A 12,611-nucleotide genomic window follows, 5' to 3' on the forward strand; every position below is an offset into this window, starting at 1 on the left:
TTTTTATTTCAGGCAAATCCAGGTTTAAATTCTGAACTGCTGTCCAGTGGTATCGTTTCACTGCTAGTCAGTATCGCCTGTCGGGGAACTGCATTTAGCGGCCAGTGGATTTTACGGGATCTGGAGGTAAGCGGGATATTCCCTTCGGGACTCTCTCGGTGAGCGTGTATTAACCTTTTTGCAACTGCTTGTAGTTAGCAGTACTTTAGTTCATCATCAATGGTAAAGATAGTTGTCGTGGAAGCGATTCTGAAGGGCGATTGTTCAAGTGAATGCTGGTGCTTCTAGCTTTTGATTCTTCTGTATGAAGTTATAAAATGTGGCTCTTGAAACTTGTTTTTAAATTTAGTTACAAAAATTTTGCTAGAAGACTTCGTCCACATGCGGAGAGGCGATTGCGACCTAAACAAGTGTTCACTCCCTGAACGGAAATACTTATGGCGTTTTTATTCATTTAAAACAGGTGCTCTCTCTCAAACTCTACAAAGCAGCCCAGCCATCTTCGACGACCGACCCCAAACCTACAGACAAAGAAGACAACAAACCAGCTGCGAAACCAGCTCAGGAGTCAAGCGCCGCAGCTACCGCCATCGTTGTAGAGCCTAGTGCGACAGTGGAGCCGGATGAGGGCGGACATGATCCCTTTGAAGGGCTTGATGATATCACCAAGACATGCTTTGAGGTTTGTAGAAAAAAGGCTCTTCGTGCGTTGTTTGGTCGAATTGGGATTTGGAAGTATTGGTTATTGTGGAAGGAGGAAAACCGGAGAACCCGGACAAAAACCTTCGAAAAAGTGACGAGACTCATTGGTGGAAGGCGGGTGTTTTCAGCACTATGCCATCCCTGCTTCCCGCATGACTCGTGACTCGTGACTCGTGACTCGAACGTAGAAAGTGTGTTCTATCCGTTCAGTGTCGCAGGAACAGCTTAACAGCTTACTTTGTTTGCACTCAGTTTATAAGAGGGTATTTCCTCACGAGCTGTTATATTCTCTATTTGGTTTCACAGACGATACACGAAGCAATGCCCAATATTCCCCTGTCAGTGCTGAGAGCTTTGTTTGAGAATGTGGGACACGATCAGAGCCGGTTGTTAGTCGAAGTACAAAGAGGGTTTGTATCTTACTGTTTTTTGCTGTAGTTGTTCTTGTTGTTTTTTGTTTTGTTTTTAACTGTTGCTCTTATGTGCAGCGCTTGTTAGAGAGCCGCGCTTAATCGAGAGAGGAGCTTTATCGAGTAAATACGGCAACGCTTTTCAGACTTACTACGCATGCTCTAGACTATCACGTGTCACACAATTCTCGTTCCCAGCTGTTGATACTGAGTTAAATATGAAGCAGATTATGCGCTTAATTTTTTTTTATTCCGATATTTTGAAAAGGAACGTTCAGTCAGATTCAGCTTTTCGTACTTTGTTATGCCCAATCATGTTCATTTTTCACTTGATCTCAACATTATTAATACTGGTCGTGATAATGGTGTTCGTGGTAACGTCGAAACGTCGACTCACTCTAATTTTGTATTACACCATAGCTTAATCCACATTTGACTCCATAGTAAGACCACTCCCGCGATTTGTTCTTTTACAGCTTTGATGGATCAGTTTTTCAAGTGAGCGACGAAATCAAAGAACAGGCCAAGAAGTGGTATGCTTATTTACCTTTTTTGATGTTCAAACAGTCTGTATCACTAATTGGGAAACCAATGGCAAACTATGGATTGTATTTTTAAGTTCATTCTCGTACGGTCATCGTTTATTCCGTTTATCCTTTGTTGGAGAGTCAGGTCAATTGGGTATTTTTCGTCTGTCTGTATACTTTCCTTTACTGTTTGTTTATTTTTCTACAATTTTGTTGAGATGACTAATTTTTTAGTTACTTTTTCTGATCGTGATTTTTTAGTTTGAATTATTCCTTCGTATTGTGTGTTAGCAAGGTTGTATGTTTGTTCGTATATTTTCACCTCAAATAAGCGCAATTTTCCCGAAGAATACATAACGCGTTTCCAGTCTGTTTATAAAGTAAGTACAGATAACGGGCTTACCGGGCTTACCTATTTTTACTGTCACTTTGAACAGCAAAAAAACAGATTTGTATTGATGAGAACATTAAAATAATGGTTCAATTTAGTTAAAAATAACCCCACTAGGGCACAGAAACCAGTATCGATCATTTTTGTCTGCAGACGGTGAAGATGGAAATGGATTGCCAATTTTTTCAAGTTCTTCCTGTGAATTTGGAGAAATGGCTAAAGACAGGTTATAGTTTATTCTTCCCCGGAAAAAATCATTTCATATTTTCCTCCCGGTGCTCTAAGAGTGATTTCACGTTAAAGAAAGGGTTCTTTGTCGAATATTTCAGCTCTTTTGACCAACATACTGCAAAATCGCCATGACAGTGCCACTTTAATTTGTTCCTTTTTAGGGAAGCTTCTCCTCCGAAGGTTGCTGTTAGCGTGCCGGCTTCAGGTTCCGCAGTGGATGTTGGCGTGGTGCGTTACAATGCTAAAGAGATATTACCTGCTAATGTTCAAGCCAAACCAGAGGAAGGCGAAGTAACACAAAAGCTGATTCCTACTCTTAGTGATGCCGAGATTGAGGAGGTTAGAATTAAACTGTTTTAACTTAAAAATTAATAAAAAGGAATGTCCACAACTTCATTTTGTTAAACACGCAAAAATTTAAACGTAGACGTACCGACTAGATCTTCACGACAGAAACACACGATATAAGAAAGATTTGAACCTACAGAGATGCAGATTAAAATCTGGACAGTGATTTTTTGCCTACAGGGGGGCTACATGTTGGAATAGACTCCCTAAAGGCCTTCAGGATATAGCGGACTGTGGTGTTTTTAAGAAGAGATTTGTAAATATGCTCTTAGCATAAAACCTTTTTTTTTTAAAATTCCTTATTTCAGAATATTAATTAACTTTCTCTGTAAATTATATTAATTTTGATCTACTCAAATTATTGTGTAATTATCCGGCATATATTGTGAGTAGGAACGACTTCTTGACTTTTCGGTTGGCAATTTTAATAATAAGCTTCATTTAATTTTGAAAATTTCAAAATAAATTAAGCTTATTATTAAAATTACCAACCGTGAAAAGTGAGGTAAAATATTATTTCCAGAACACCTTTACCAGATTTTTGTACCTGTACGTTTTTGTACTTTCGATGTTTGGTCAGAAAAATAGCAATACTTATTTAATGAGACGCTGAAGCGTCTGTCTAATTTAAGTATGGGATTGTGCGAAAAACTTGCCAAAGCTTTGGTTGGAGTACATTTTATCCGCTGGATAGCGACTTATCCACTGGATAAAGTTACCCACTCTTTGAACAACTGGGGCCAGGCCTTTACCTACAGAATAAAAAGCTAGAACCACCCGCCTTGAAACACAGTTAACAGCACCAAATAACACTGAACTACTGCTAAAAAGCCGTTTCATTAGAATCAAGACGCGCTTGTGAACTTCTCTATTTTTTCCTTTAATTTTGTGGAACGCCTTGAGCAATTTTGAACTCAGACTTCCCACCAAATGTTTAAAAAGAGGTTTTGTAAAATTAGTTATGGGCCACAGGCGACAAATATTCTCTCGCTTGTACCAATCTTATCTTGTTTTGTTCTTTGTGTCTTGTTTTCCAGACTCGTGAGAAGCAGGCTCGGACTAAATCAGCTGAGCTTCTGAAGGAAGAACTAGAGAACAAGGAAAACCTAGGATGTGCGGAGCATCTTAGTAAAGTAAGAAGATATCAAAGGTTTAATGCTGTAACATATAGCTCATGTTAGCCATTCCCAACACAAGCAGGCAGGCATAAAAAGAAGAATGTCTTACTAAAATAGTTGACGGAAATGCACTAGACCTCTACAAGTATAGTTCTACAGTGTAGTTTAATGGACCGTTTCCGAGTTGCGGTGAGCCTCGTTATTAAAGAGAGACTAAGTGCAAAACGTTTCATATGAAAATTAGTTTTGTTTGCGTTTGCCGTGAATAAAAACCTAATAGCCTATTCCCGATCTCTCCTATCGTGCAGTTTTCCTGGACAACAGACTTTGTTTACAAGTTTTTAACAGGTTGTTATATAGTGGAAGTTTAAATGCCAAAATTTAGCCCGCTGATTCTTAATCCATATGTGGGTTTTTCTGTACCGTGCGAGTCGCTTTTAAGCCCTGGTCTAGTGAATCACGCAGTGAGTTAACTTGTCTGTTGTCTTCTCTAATGAATTGTGTTTCTGTGCGTTCAGGTAAATCTGGCCTTGTCGGTGATATACTCGCGTCATTTGTTAGCTATTCTGTTGGGAAACTGGTCAGACGGTGGTATGATCACCAGTGAACTGATGGACAACAGTGACGAGGTGCAGCTGATTGGTCTGTTGGACATACTACAAAGACTGGAGAACAAAGAATTCTTTGAAAAGGTTAGTCAAGTGAAATGCTGCTTCGGAAAGTTGCCTTATTGGTGTGGATTGATGGAAACCAGCGTTAAGCAGGGCTTATTCTAAAGTTGACTTAGTAGGTCCCCCTCAGAGACTTAAGAGGGCCCTCATTCACGAAGCAGTGGGGCCCTTGATGTTACACCTTCTCATAAAGAACGTCAGAATTAAAGTGAAATGGGTAGTATAAAATTAATATTTTGAGATATGGAACTTTCTATAAGTTGCTCTGATAACAGACTAAAAATTTGTAGCAAAGCGTTTCGGGTTGTATAATGCAGAAAGACTTCAGATATGGCCATGTTTGCAAAAGGTATTTAATAGGCAAATCTCTTCGTAATAAGAACATGGCCTTGCTTGGGAAAATTTGTGCGCACGTTCAACGCGCTAGTGAAAATTATATGCACCAAGATATCTTTATTAGGGGTAAACCCGCAACACCGCAAGCCCTCAATACCGCACTCTAGTCTAGAAACACTGGTTAAGTGTGGTGCAGAATGAAAAAAAAGTTTTTCTATTACGACTTCGAGTCAGTGGAACTCCCCGTCTATAGGCCAGTTCCGAGTTGCTGTGACCCTCATTATGAAAGCGAGGCTATGTGCAAAGTTTTTATTATGTAAATTAGTTTTCATTCATATGCAAACAAAACTAATTTTCATATGAAAAGCCAGCTTTTGCACTTAGCCTCGCTTTCATAATGAGGTTCACAGCAACTCGGAAATGGCCTATTGCAACACTCTGACAAAATTAGCTTACCGTTGTCAATGGATGGTTGTTAACAATCGCGTGTCCGTTATTTTTCAGGTGGTGAGCTCTGTCGTACGTTATGGAGACCCCAAGATGGTTCAACCGCTGTCGCTAGCGGCAGCTCACTGCATGGGTGAAGTGACACTCTCTAATGAGACCAGAGAGTCTGATCATAACTATCCTAATGATCACAAGGACGAGGTCAGTTTGGACTTTGAAGTAAGATAAAGAGGTTTCCAATTGAGTGTCGTAAAACCAAAAACCAAAGTAATTACTCTGGCCAATCGCAACAGATGTAAACAACACAACGAGCCAATCAGAATTCGAAGCAAATACATGTAACCGGCACCAAGCGCGGGAAAACGCGTGCGGCCAAAACACGATTGGTTTTGGTTTGAATTCCCATTGGTTGAGAAAGTGGCGCGAGTTTTGTTAACCAATTACAAAGCGTAGTAATGCAAAACCAAAGCAAACGCGAAATTACTTTGGACACTCAATTGAAAACCGCTCTATCAAACACGAGGAAGAGTGTTTCATACGATTTCCAAACACCAAAAAGTGGGTTAAAAAAACGAGGCGCAGCCGAGCTTTGTTTTAAACCAACTTCGAGGTGTTTGGAAATCGGGTGAAAGGCTTTCTTCGAATGTTTGATATAGCTTCTCAAACCATCGGCAATTCTTGGAGAAATTCAAAGCAAAAGCTCGCCAATTTTATGATAATTAAGATCACATTTCCAAACCTCTTCTATCGTAGTGATTTCGTTTGTTTCAGTTGTCTTCATGAATTATTAAATAGTTTGGAGAAGTACCAACACTTATATTATTATTAAATATTGATTATTAAAAAGTTATGAATTAGTTATGAATAAGTTTGAGAAGTACTAACACCTAAAACGTGGAGGCGCGGTGGTGTACGGGAAACTTTGCTCCACATTGTCTCTCTTCAACCAGGGCCCGGTTGTTCAAAACCTGATTAAAGCTTATCCACGATTAAAAGATAACCGAGGTTTTCAGCGCGCTCTTTAAAAATATTTTCAAAGTCTAATTTTAAGCTAATGGTAAGGAAAAGTCAGAGTTAAAACTGAGGGACAAAATATTTTTGCAAAAATATTAATTGTTTAGTCATTAAACTTCGCTCAAAGTTCTCGTTAATCCAAGATTAGCTTTATCGGGCTTTGAACAACTGAGCCCTGGTGTATAAATTGAGACTGGGGAGCATCCCCATCCAAAAGTCTTGATATAACAATCACATGCTCCGTAAACTGGAAGAAGATTTGGCATGCAACATGAAACAGCCTCTCTGTTTTGAAAATTTATAGAAATTTGAAAGGAAGGGCCTCTTCGAAGGTTATTACATAAAGCCAACGAACTAACAAACTGTTGGTGTACGTTCTTTTACAGGGCAAAGTTCATATACCTGGAGCTGCTACACTCTTCGTTAAATTTGATTCCAGGTACATCTCCCCTTCGTTGCTGTCATATTGTACTTCTTACATACGCCATACATTGCTTTGTATTTTACTGTTATTGTTGCTTAATTATCTCTAAAAAATACGTGGTTACCCCCAATTTTCTTTATGGATTCCATCAGCCCTTGCTAAGATCTGCTTTTCCCACGTAGTCATAAACCGCGCAAAAAACTGACTTCGGTGTTAGTAGGCACCGTCCTTAAATGACGATTTTGATCTCTGATTACATTGTTTAATCGGTTGTTGTTGAATTTCTCTCTCTGTAGGTGTGCAACTGAAGACGGGTGTGACGAGCTTTGTATTTCGTCATCTCCTGACTATGAACAAAACAGGCACGTGTTTTCTGGACCAAGCAGCCGATGGTTTGATGTGGAAATCCCAGGTTTGTAAACGATAAAAGAAGAGGTCCATGACTCTTTTTCATGATAACATAACATAGATCGTTATGTAGATTCGGATTTACAAAGTCGCATAGACTTTTATATAAATAACTATAAGATTCTCAATTGACAAGTTGGGAACAATTAAGGGAAGGTCAGCAAAAAATTACAACAGGTGTTAATGGGGGGCGGAGTACTTAGTAAAACTGTGGAATCTCCAGGAACAAAAATTGATCTTATCTTGTCTGGTATGTGGATTAGATTGATAGAGCGGTTTTGAATTGAGTGTCGTAAAACCAAATCCAAAGTAATTACTCTGGCCAATCACAACAGATATAAACAACACAACGAGCCAATCAGAGCTCGAAGCAAATACATGTAACCGGCGGCAAGCGCGGGAAAACGCGTGCGGCCAAAACACGATTGGTTTTGATTTTGATTCCCATTGGTTGAGAAAGTGGCGCGAGTTTTGTTAACCAATCACAGAACGTAGTAACTGAAAGCAAACCAAAGCAAACGCGAAATTATTTTCGACACTCAATTGAAAACCGCTCCACTATTCAATGATATCTCGCGACTCTCAAAACCTTTTTCTACAGTTATATATATGAGGTATGACGTATACCCCCAGTCATACAAACGTCTGTAAATTTGTCAAATTTCATCTTACATTTCCTAAGCTGATATAACACCTAATATGCTGAAACTTTGAAAGGTTACTAAAGTAAAGGTGCCCAGTGCAGGTTTCAGTTTTTCATTCAGTTCAATTTTAACTCATTCAAATCTGTTGCCGCCATTTTGGACAAGGGTCTATTAATATTGCATTTCTGCGACATCATGCTTTCTGTCTGAAATTAGTTTGAAAGAATATTGAACCGGTTGACTAGCAAATGGAATATGTAATCTTCTGAAAATAACTTTACCGTCAACCTACAAAATGCATCATTGTAGTAAAGGTGAGGTCTATGTCAAGGGCCTCATATCATACCAGTGTGAGTGTCTTCTTGTTATGTAAGCTACATTATTATTTTATTTCAGGTGACACGTTGTACTACAAATTCACGTCAGACAGCAGTACAAACGACTGGGGTTGGAAATTTGTTGTTACTGGAGGTCAACTCGGCAGGTAAGCTCGCCTCTCCCCTCTTTTCGTTTACTCAGTATTACTTCCTGTTGGCAAATAATGGAAACCTTTAAAATACCATGGACATACCCGCACTACAAGCTGAAGCGTTTCACTGCTTTTGGATCAAATTGCCGACCTCTTGCTTGTTTATTGTGTGAGTGGTTTACATATCGATGGTGAAAGTAATGTTTTCGGTACATTTCTTTGTTAGCAGTGTTCATTTTATTCTGTTATCTTTAGGTTCAAGACTGGTTTCACAGTACTCAATGCAATGCTTTCGTTGGATAACAAAGTGGCCAGGTATTTGTTTTGTTTGTCTGTTTGTTTTTGACTGGTAAATACTCACACGGTCAGACATTGGTTAAATTTTTAAAAGTGGGAATGGGAAATAAGAAATGACGGTGTTTTCTTTAGTTTACCACCTTGAAGTGCAACAACGTCACTCTAAGGGAGAATGAAGCGAGCAAACCACATGAGTGAGCTCGAAAACGTCTCCTGCGATCGAAACGGAAAAATGGATCTAAAATTGCCTCCCGCGTTTCCGCGCGCGAGGCAATTTTCGCGCGCGCTCGCGAGACTCGCACGCTTTACTACCCCAAGAAAAAACAAGGGACTGGTGGTGGTGTACGGCAGTCGTTCAAGGAAACATTAGATTTCTGCGTTACGTCCTTTGTCATCTACAAACCTAGGGTACATTCTTTTAGGACAATTCTATCTATTGTTATTCCGGTTCAGGAATAACAGACTACACAGGATATCAGTTCCCAAAAAAAATGCGATTTCGCCTATTCTCAGTAAGTTGAAAATCTACCTAAAAGAACGCAATTCCTCTTATTTTCAGTAAACTGTATTCCGTTCATTCAGTTATCGGACGCAGAATGGACGGAATACTATTCTTTTCATTCCGAAAACGGAACAGGTCCCAAAAGAACATGAGTGCCGTCTATTCCGTGTATTCCTTTTCTGGAATAGTCCCAAAATAAAGCGAAGTGTCAAGTAGCTTTCCGATTCGACACACACCGTTGTGGTGGCTTGTTCTTATGTAACGGGATTTGCATCAGCTAACTTTGTTGGTTTTGCACTATCCTATTACAAATAATATAGTGGCTTACTGACGATGTGTACTTCTTCCTAGGTCGTTACCTCTCAAGGAACTGTGGGTTTGGCTAGTATCAGTAGCCTGCTGTCAGACTGGTCAGCAGCGGCTCATGGCAACAGGCTTGTTGCTAAGGCTTCTGTTGGTGGTGTCTGGGTAAGTATCCCTCAAAAGATGGAGAATAGTTTGTTTTGTTGGAAAAGTGAACGGTCGGGTAATAATTTTTTAGATCAAGTGGTCAGAGAGGAGGAGGGCTTAAACTTAAACACCGACCCGCATTATAAAAGGAACCCTGGCCTGGCCAAGCCGCCAGTCATTTCATTTTAGACACTGAGCTATGAACACAGAGTCCGTGGGGCAGAATACAATAGAATATTGACAGAATAAACGTTGAAATTCAAATGCGTATTTGCCTCGTGAATAAAGCTGAAGGTTTGCTAATTTGCTTTTGCATCTCGATTGCAATATATGTTGTCCAAAATATTCTTTTATCAGCTTAGTTTATTTTTTCAACACACTTTTGGCTTTATTTCTTGAAATTCCGATTCCACAACGTTTACTTCCTACTTGCTCACCTTGTCCGCCATCATTAATGTGACGTTGAAGCGGTGACTGTGCGACAAAAGTGGGAGGAGATATCCCTTTTACAGTGCGGGTCCTTGTTTAACTGCTTTTATATCTGGGATAGTGTAATGTTTGTATGGTGGTATTAATAGTGTATTGTGTTTCACAGTCAAGCCATGGATAGTGATGGTTCGTGTTCATCTCCAATGGAGGAGAGTGCAAGACCGGACTTGAGTCTGTTAAAACCCCTTTGGTCTCTTTACACAAGCATGTTGGAAAAAGAAGGAGGTAATTACAACACATGCAAGTCACTCGTCCCACGGGCAGGGACCCGAGTAATTAGCTCTTTTAGACACTGTTCTACCTCTTTTCTTCCGTCTATATGAGTAGATATCGAGCGCTCTTTTTTTTTTCTTTGGTTGCCCGTTTGGAGTCTGAGATTTTAGTGGACCTTCTCATCAAACCACGTTTAGTGTCCGACTATTAGCCTTAAAGTGTATATGACATAAAAAGAATTTTCACGGTTTTTAGGAGTTTGGTGCGTGTAAAAACCGATTGTTAGAATAAAACTTGTCTAAAATTTTTGAAAACTAGTTTTTTCGAGGAAAAAATGCCCGCTTTTTCCTTAAAAAAAAATGTCGCCGGACTGGGACCTAATTTACCACATAATGACGTCGCTTGACATTGTCCCCGGGAGTGTTGTGCTTTGGAGTCAAAATAGCACTGTTTCGAACGGGAAATGACGTTGTTTTGAAAAGTTCATGCAAGTTTTAAGTTTAGAATCGGTTTTTGTATATATAAAACTGCAAAATAGAGAAGAAAAAAATTTGTGTCATACACTTTAAACAAGTAGTGCGTTTTGTGAAGCAAAATGCTCTGATCATCGTACAGGAACTGGGACTAGAGGTCGTCCCTGAGCGTCGTTCCAGGCCACCAAGTCTGAACATAGCTAGTAGCACGGGGTCTTAACAGTAGAATCAGGTTTGTGTGGTCGTGTAAGATGAACTATGAAGTGCTCTCCAGGAACACGCTAATGTGCAGGGTAATTAAATAGAAATTACCAACACTGCAGCTTAGGGACAAGCTGGTTCAATATTGAGGAGTTCAGTGTAAACGATGGAGTACTGAATTTTTCTTTGATGTGCGTGAGTTTGGACGACTCAGGCAAAACATCGCCAAGGAAGCTCCCCAATTGTTCCCTTATGGCTTAAGCACACAAACAAATCACCTAACAAATAGGATATCGTTTAACTAATGTGTTGCTGTCGACAGGTTCAACATCGGCTCCTACTTTAGTGCCTCCGGTCCTCAGGGGTCTCACGGAACTCTTCCTAGTGGTGGAAAACCTTGCACAGGTCAGCATCTAAATTCTCTTGGACTGTTTTCCCTCATTCTTCAATATTCTGCTGGGAGAGTTTGCTATTGCATTTTTGATTCTAGTATTTTTTGTACAGAGATTTTCAAAATGGGTTGCAATTATTTCAGCTCATTTCCGATTTCATTTATTTTGTGATTTTATCCTGTAGGACTGGGGTATGGCAGAGGACCTTGTCGTTGGTTTCACTACAATTGAAAGCTTAAAACGATGCTTTTCTCAGGTAGGAAAAGAACTGATGTTTGTAACATTTGTTTCACTTAACTTTTTTAACAACTTTATTTGCCGAGTGTGCCTGTGTCATTCACTAGATAATACATCATTCTCATTTATTCACCAGGCTTAAAATATTCCATCACATTATTTCCATTGCACATATGCCGCACATTGACATTCCAATCCTAGCAGTATGCAGGATGTTTGTCCCGTGAACCTAGTTTAATGGCCTTGTTTTTGTGGACCTATTTCATTTTGCTTTGCGCAGGCTGTTCAGAAGGTTGGTCTGATTGGTCTTGCTATTGGACAACCAAACAAGGCCTCTGAGGCTCTAATGAAAGCGGCCGCTAATCCCCAACCTGAAGAGGAAGAAGGAAAAAAGGTACGTCACGGTGGTCACAGGAGTGTGTCACGCAATCATGCATTAATCTTATTTCGAAGTTGGTGTTGGCTGTTGTTGATGTCTCACCTTTTCAGCGCGTCGCTTACTTGTGTTTCGAAAAAAGGAATCATCTCCGTGAGTAATGTGTTTTTAAGATCCATGACCGTAAAAGCTCTATTAAGCCACCCATGCCACCACCCACCCCCCCCCCCCCACCCTCCCCAACGCCCCCGGAACTATTATAGATGGTTGCTCGTTTCAACTCGTGAGTTTGGAGAATCGTAAATTAGCTTTCCCAAAATTTCACCACAGAACTAAGTGAAGCATAGCACTTAATACGAGCTGTGTATCACAAATTCAATGGCATTTTCTCTTAGCACAGTAATTAGATTTTTACACCGACCAGGGTAGACGGGGATATATTAGAAAAGGCAGTAAATAGAAGTTTTACCCAATTGCAGTCTGTGAAAAGTGAATGTATTTGCGTTGTTTTTATTGCTGGTTACTTTAAAAGTAAAAAATTCTGCCCAACTTTTTAGGAAAAGTCCAAATCAGCCACTCCAGCACGGTGAGTCTTGTTTGATGGTACTAAATATAACCTGTGTTAGAAATGGCTATTATGTCAGCTACATGTCTGTAGTGCCATTGGATTAGTAGCTCTCGTTCAATAGCCTATCGTAGCTGTAGTTTTCTTGGTCTACAATCAGCGTTTCTTTAATTTGTTAATTGTTCCATCAACCATTCCTGCACAACCTTACGTAAACTGATCTATCAAAAATTTGCGAAACGAAATTCGATCTAGAAATAACATTCTCAAATCATT

At 39.8% G+C, this 12,611-nt stretch overlaps 2 protein-coding genes across 4 annotated transcripts in view; both read left to right on the forward strand.

The window, feature by feature from the left end:
• LOC146458114 (zinc finger ZZ-type and EF-hand domain-containing protein 1-like) overlaps positions 1–12,611 on the forward strand; it is a 72,202-nt gene that overhangs the window by 57,867 nt on the left and 1,724 nt on the right. For all 3 annotated transcript variants that reach the window (XM_085091278.1, XM_085091277.1, XM_085091279.1), the window contains 18 exons: positions 13–126; positions 464–682; positions 1,009–1,112; positions 1,589–1,645; positions 2,423–2,600; positions 3,647–3,742; positions 4,246–4,419; positions 5,239–5,382; positions 6,582–6,634; positions 6,916–7,031; positions 8,068–8,155; positions 8,396–8,455; positions 9,291–9,407; positions 9,985–10,103; positions 11,088–11,170; positions 11,342–11,413; positions 11,675–11,788; positions 12,328–12,356. In XM_085091278.1, coding sequence (XP_084947404.1) covers positions 13–126; positions 464–682; positions 1,009–1,112; positions 1,589–1,645; positions 2,423–2,600; positions 3,647–3,742; positions 4,246–4,419; positions 5,239–5,382; positions 6,582–6,634; positions 6,916–7,031; positions 8,068–8,155; positions 8,396–8,455; positions 9,291–9,407; positions 9,985–10,103; positions 11,088–11,170; positions 11,342–11,413; positions 11,675–11,788; positions 12,328–12,356 — 1,937 coding nt within the window. The remainder of the gene's footprint in view (positions 1–12; positions 127–463; positions 683–1,008; positions 1,113–1,588; positions 1,646–2,422; positions 2,601–3,646; positions 3,743–4,245; positions 4,420–5,238; positions 5,383–6,581; positions 6,635–6,915; positions 7,032–8,067; positions 8,156–8,395; positions 8,456–9,290; positions 9,408–9,984; positions 10,104–11,087; positions 11,171–11,341; positions 11,414–11,674; positions 11,789–12,327; positions 12,357–12,611) is intronic.
• The window catches only part of LOC146458116 (uncharacterized), a 133,129-nt gene continuing 127,561 nt past the window's right edge, over positions 7,044–12,611 (forward strand). Inside the window, exon 1 of the mRNA XM_085091290.1 lies at positions 7,044–7,054. The gene's annotated coding sequence lies outside the window, so the exon portion shown is untranslated. The remainder of the gene's footprint in view (positions 7,055–12,611) is intronic.

The sequence above is a fragment of the Pavona decussata genome, unplaced genomic scaffold, assembly GCF_977016875.1.
Source record: "Pavona decussata unplaced genomic scaffold, jaPavDecu1.1 SCAFFOLD_234, whole genome shotgun sequence".
NCBI classification, from domain to species: domain Eukaryota; kingdom Metazoa; phylum Cnidaria; class Anthozoa; order Scleractinia; family Agariciidae; genus Pavona; species Pavona decussata.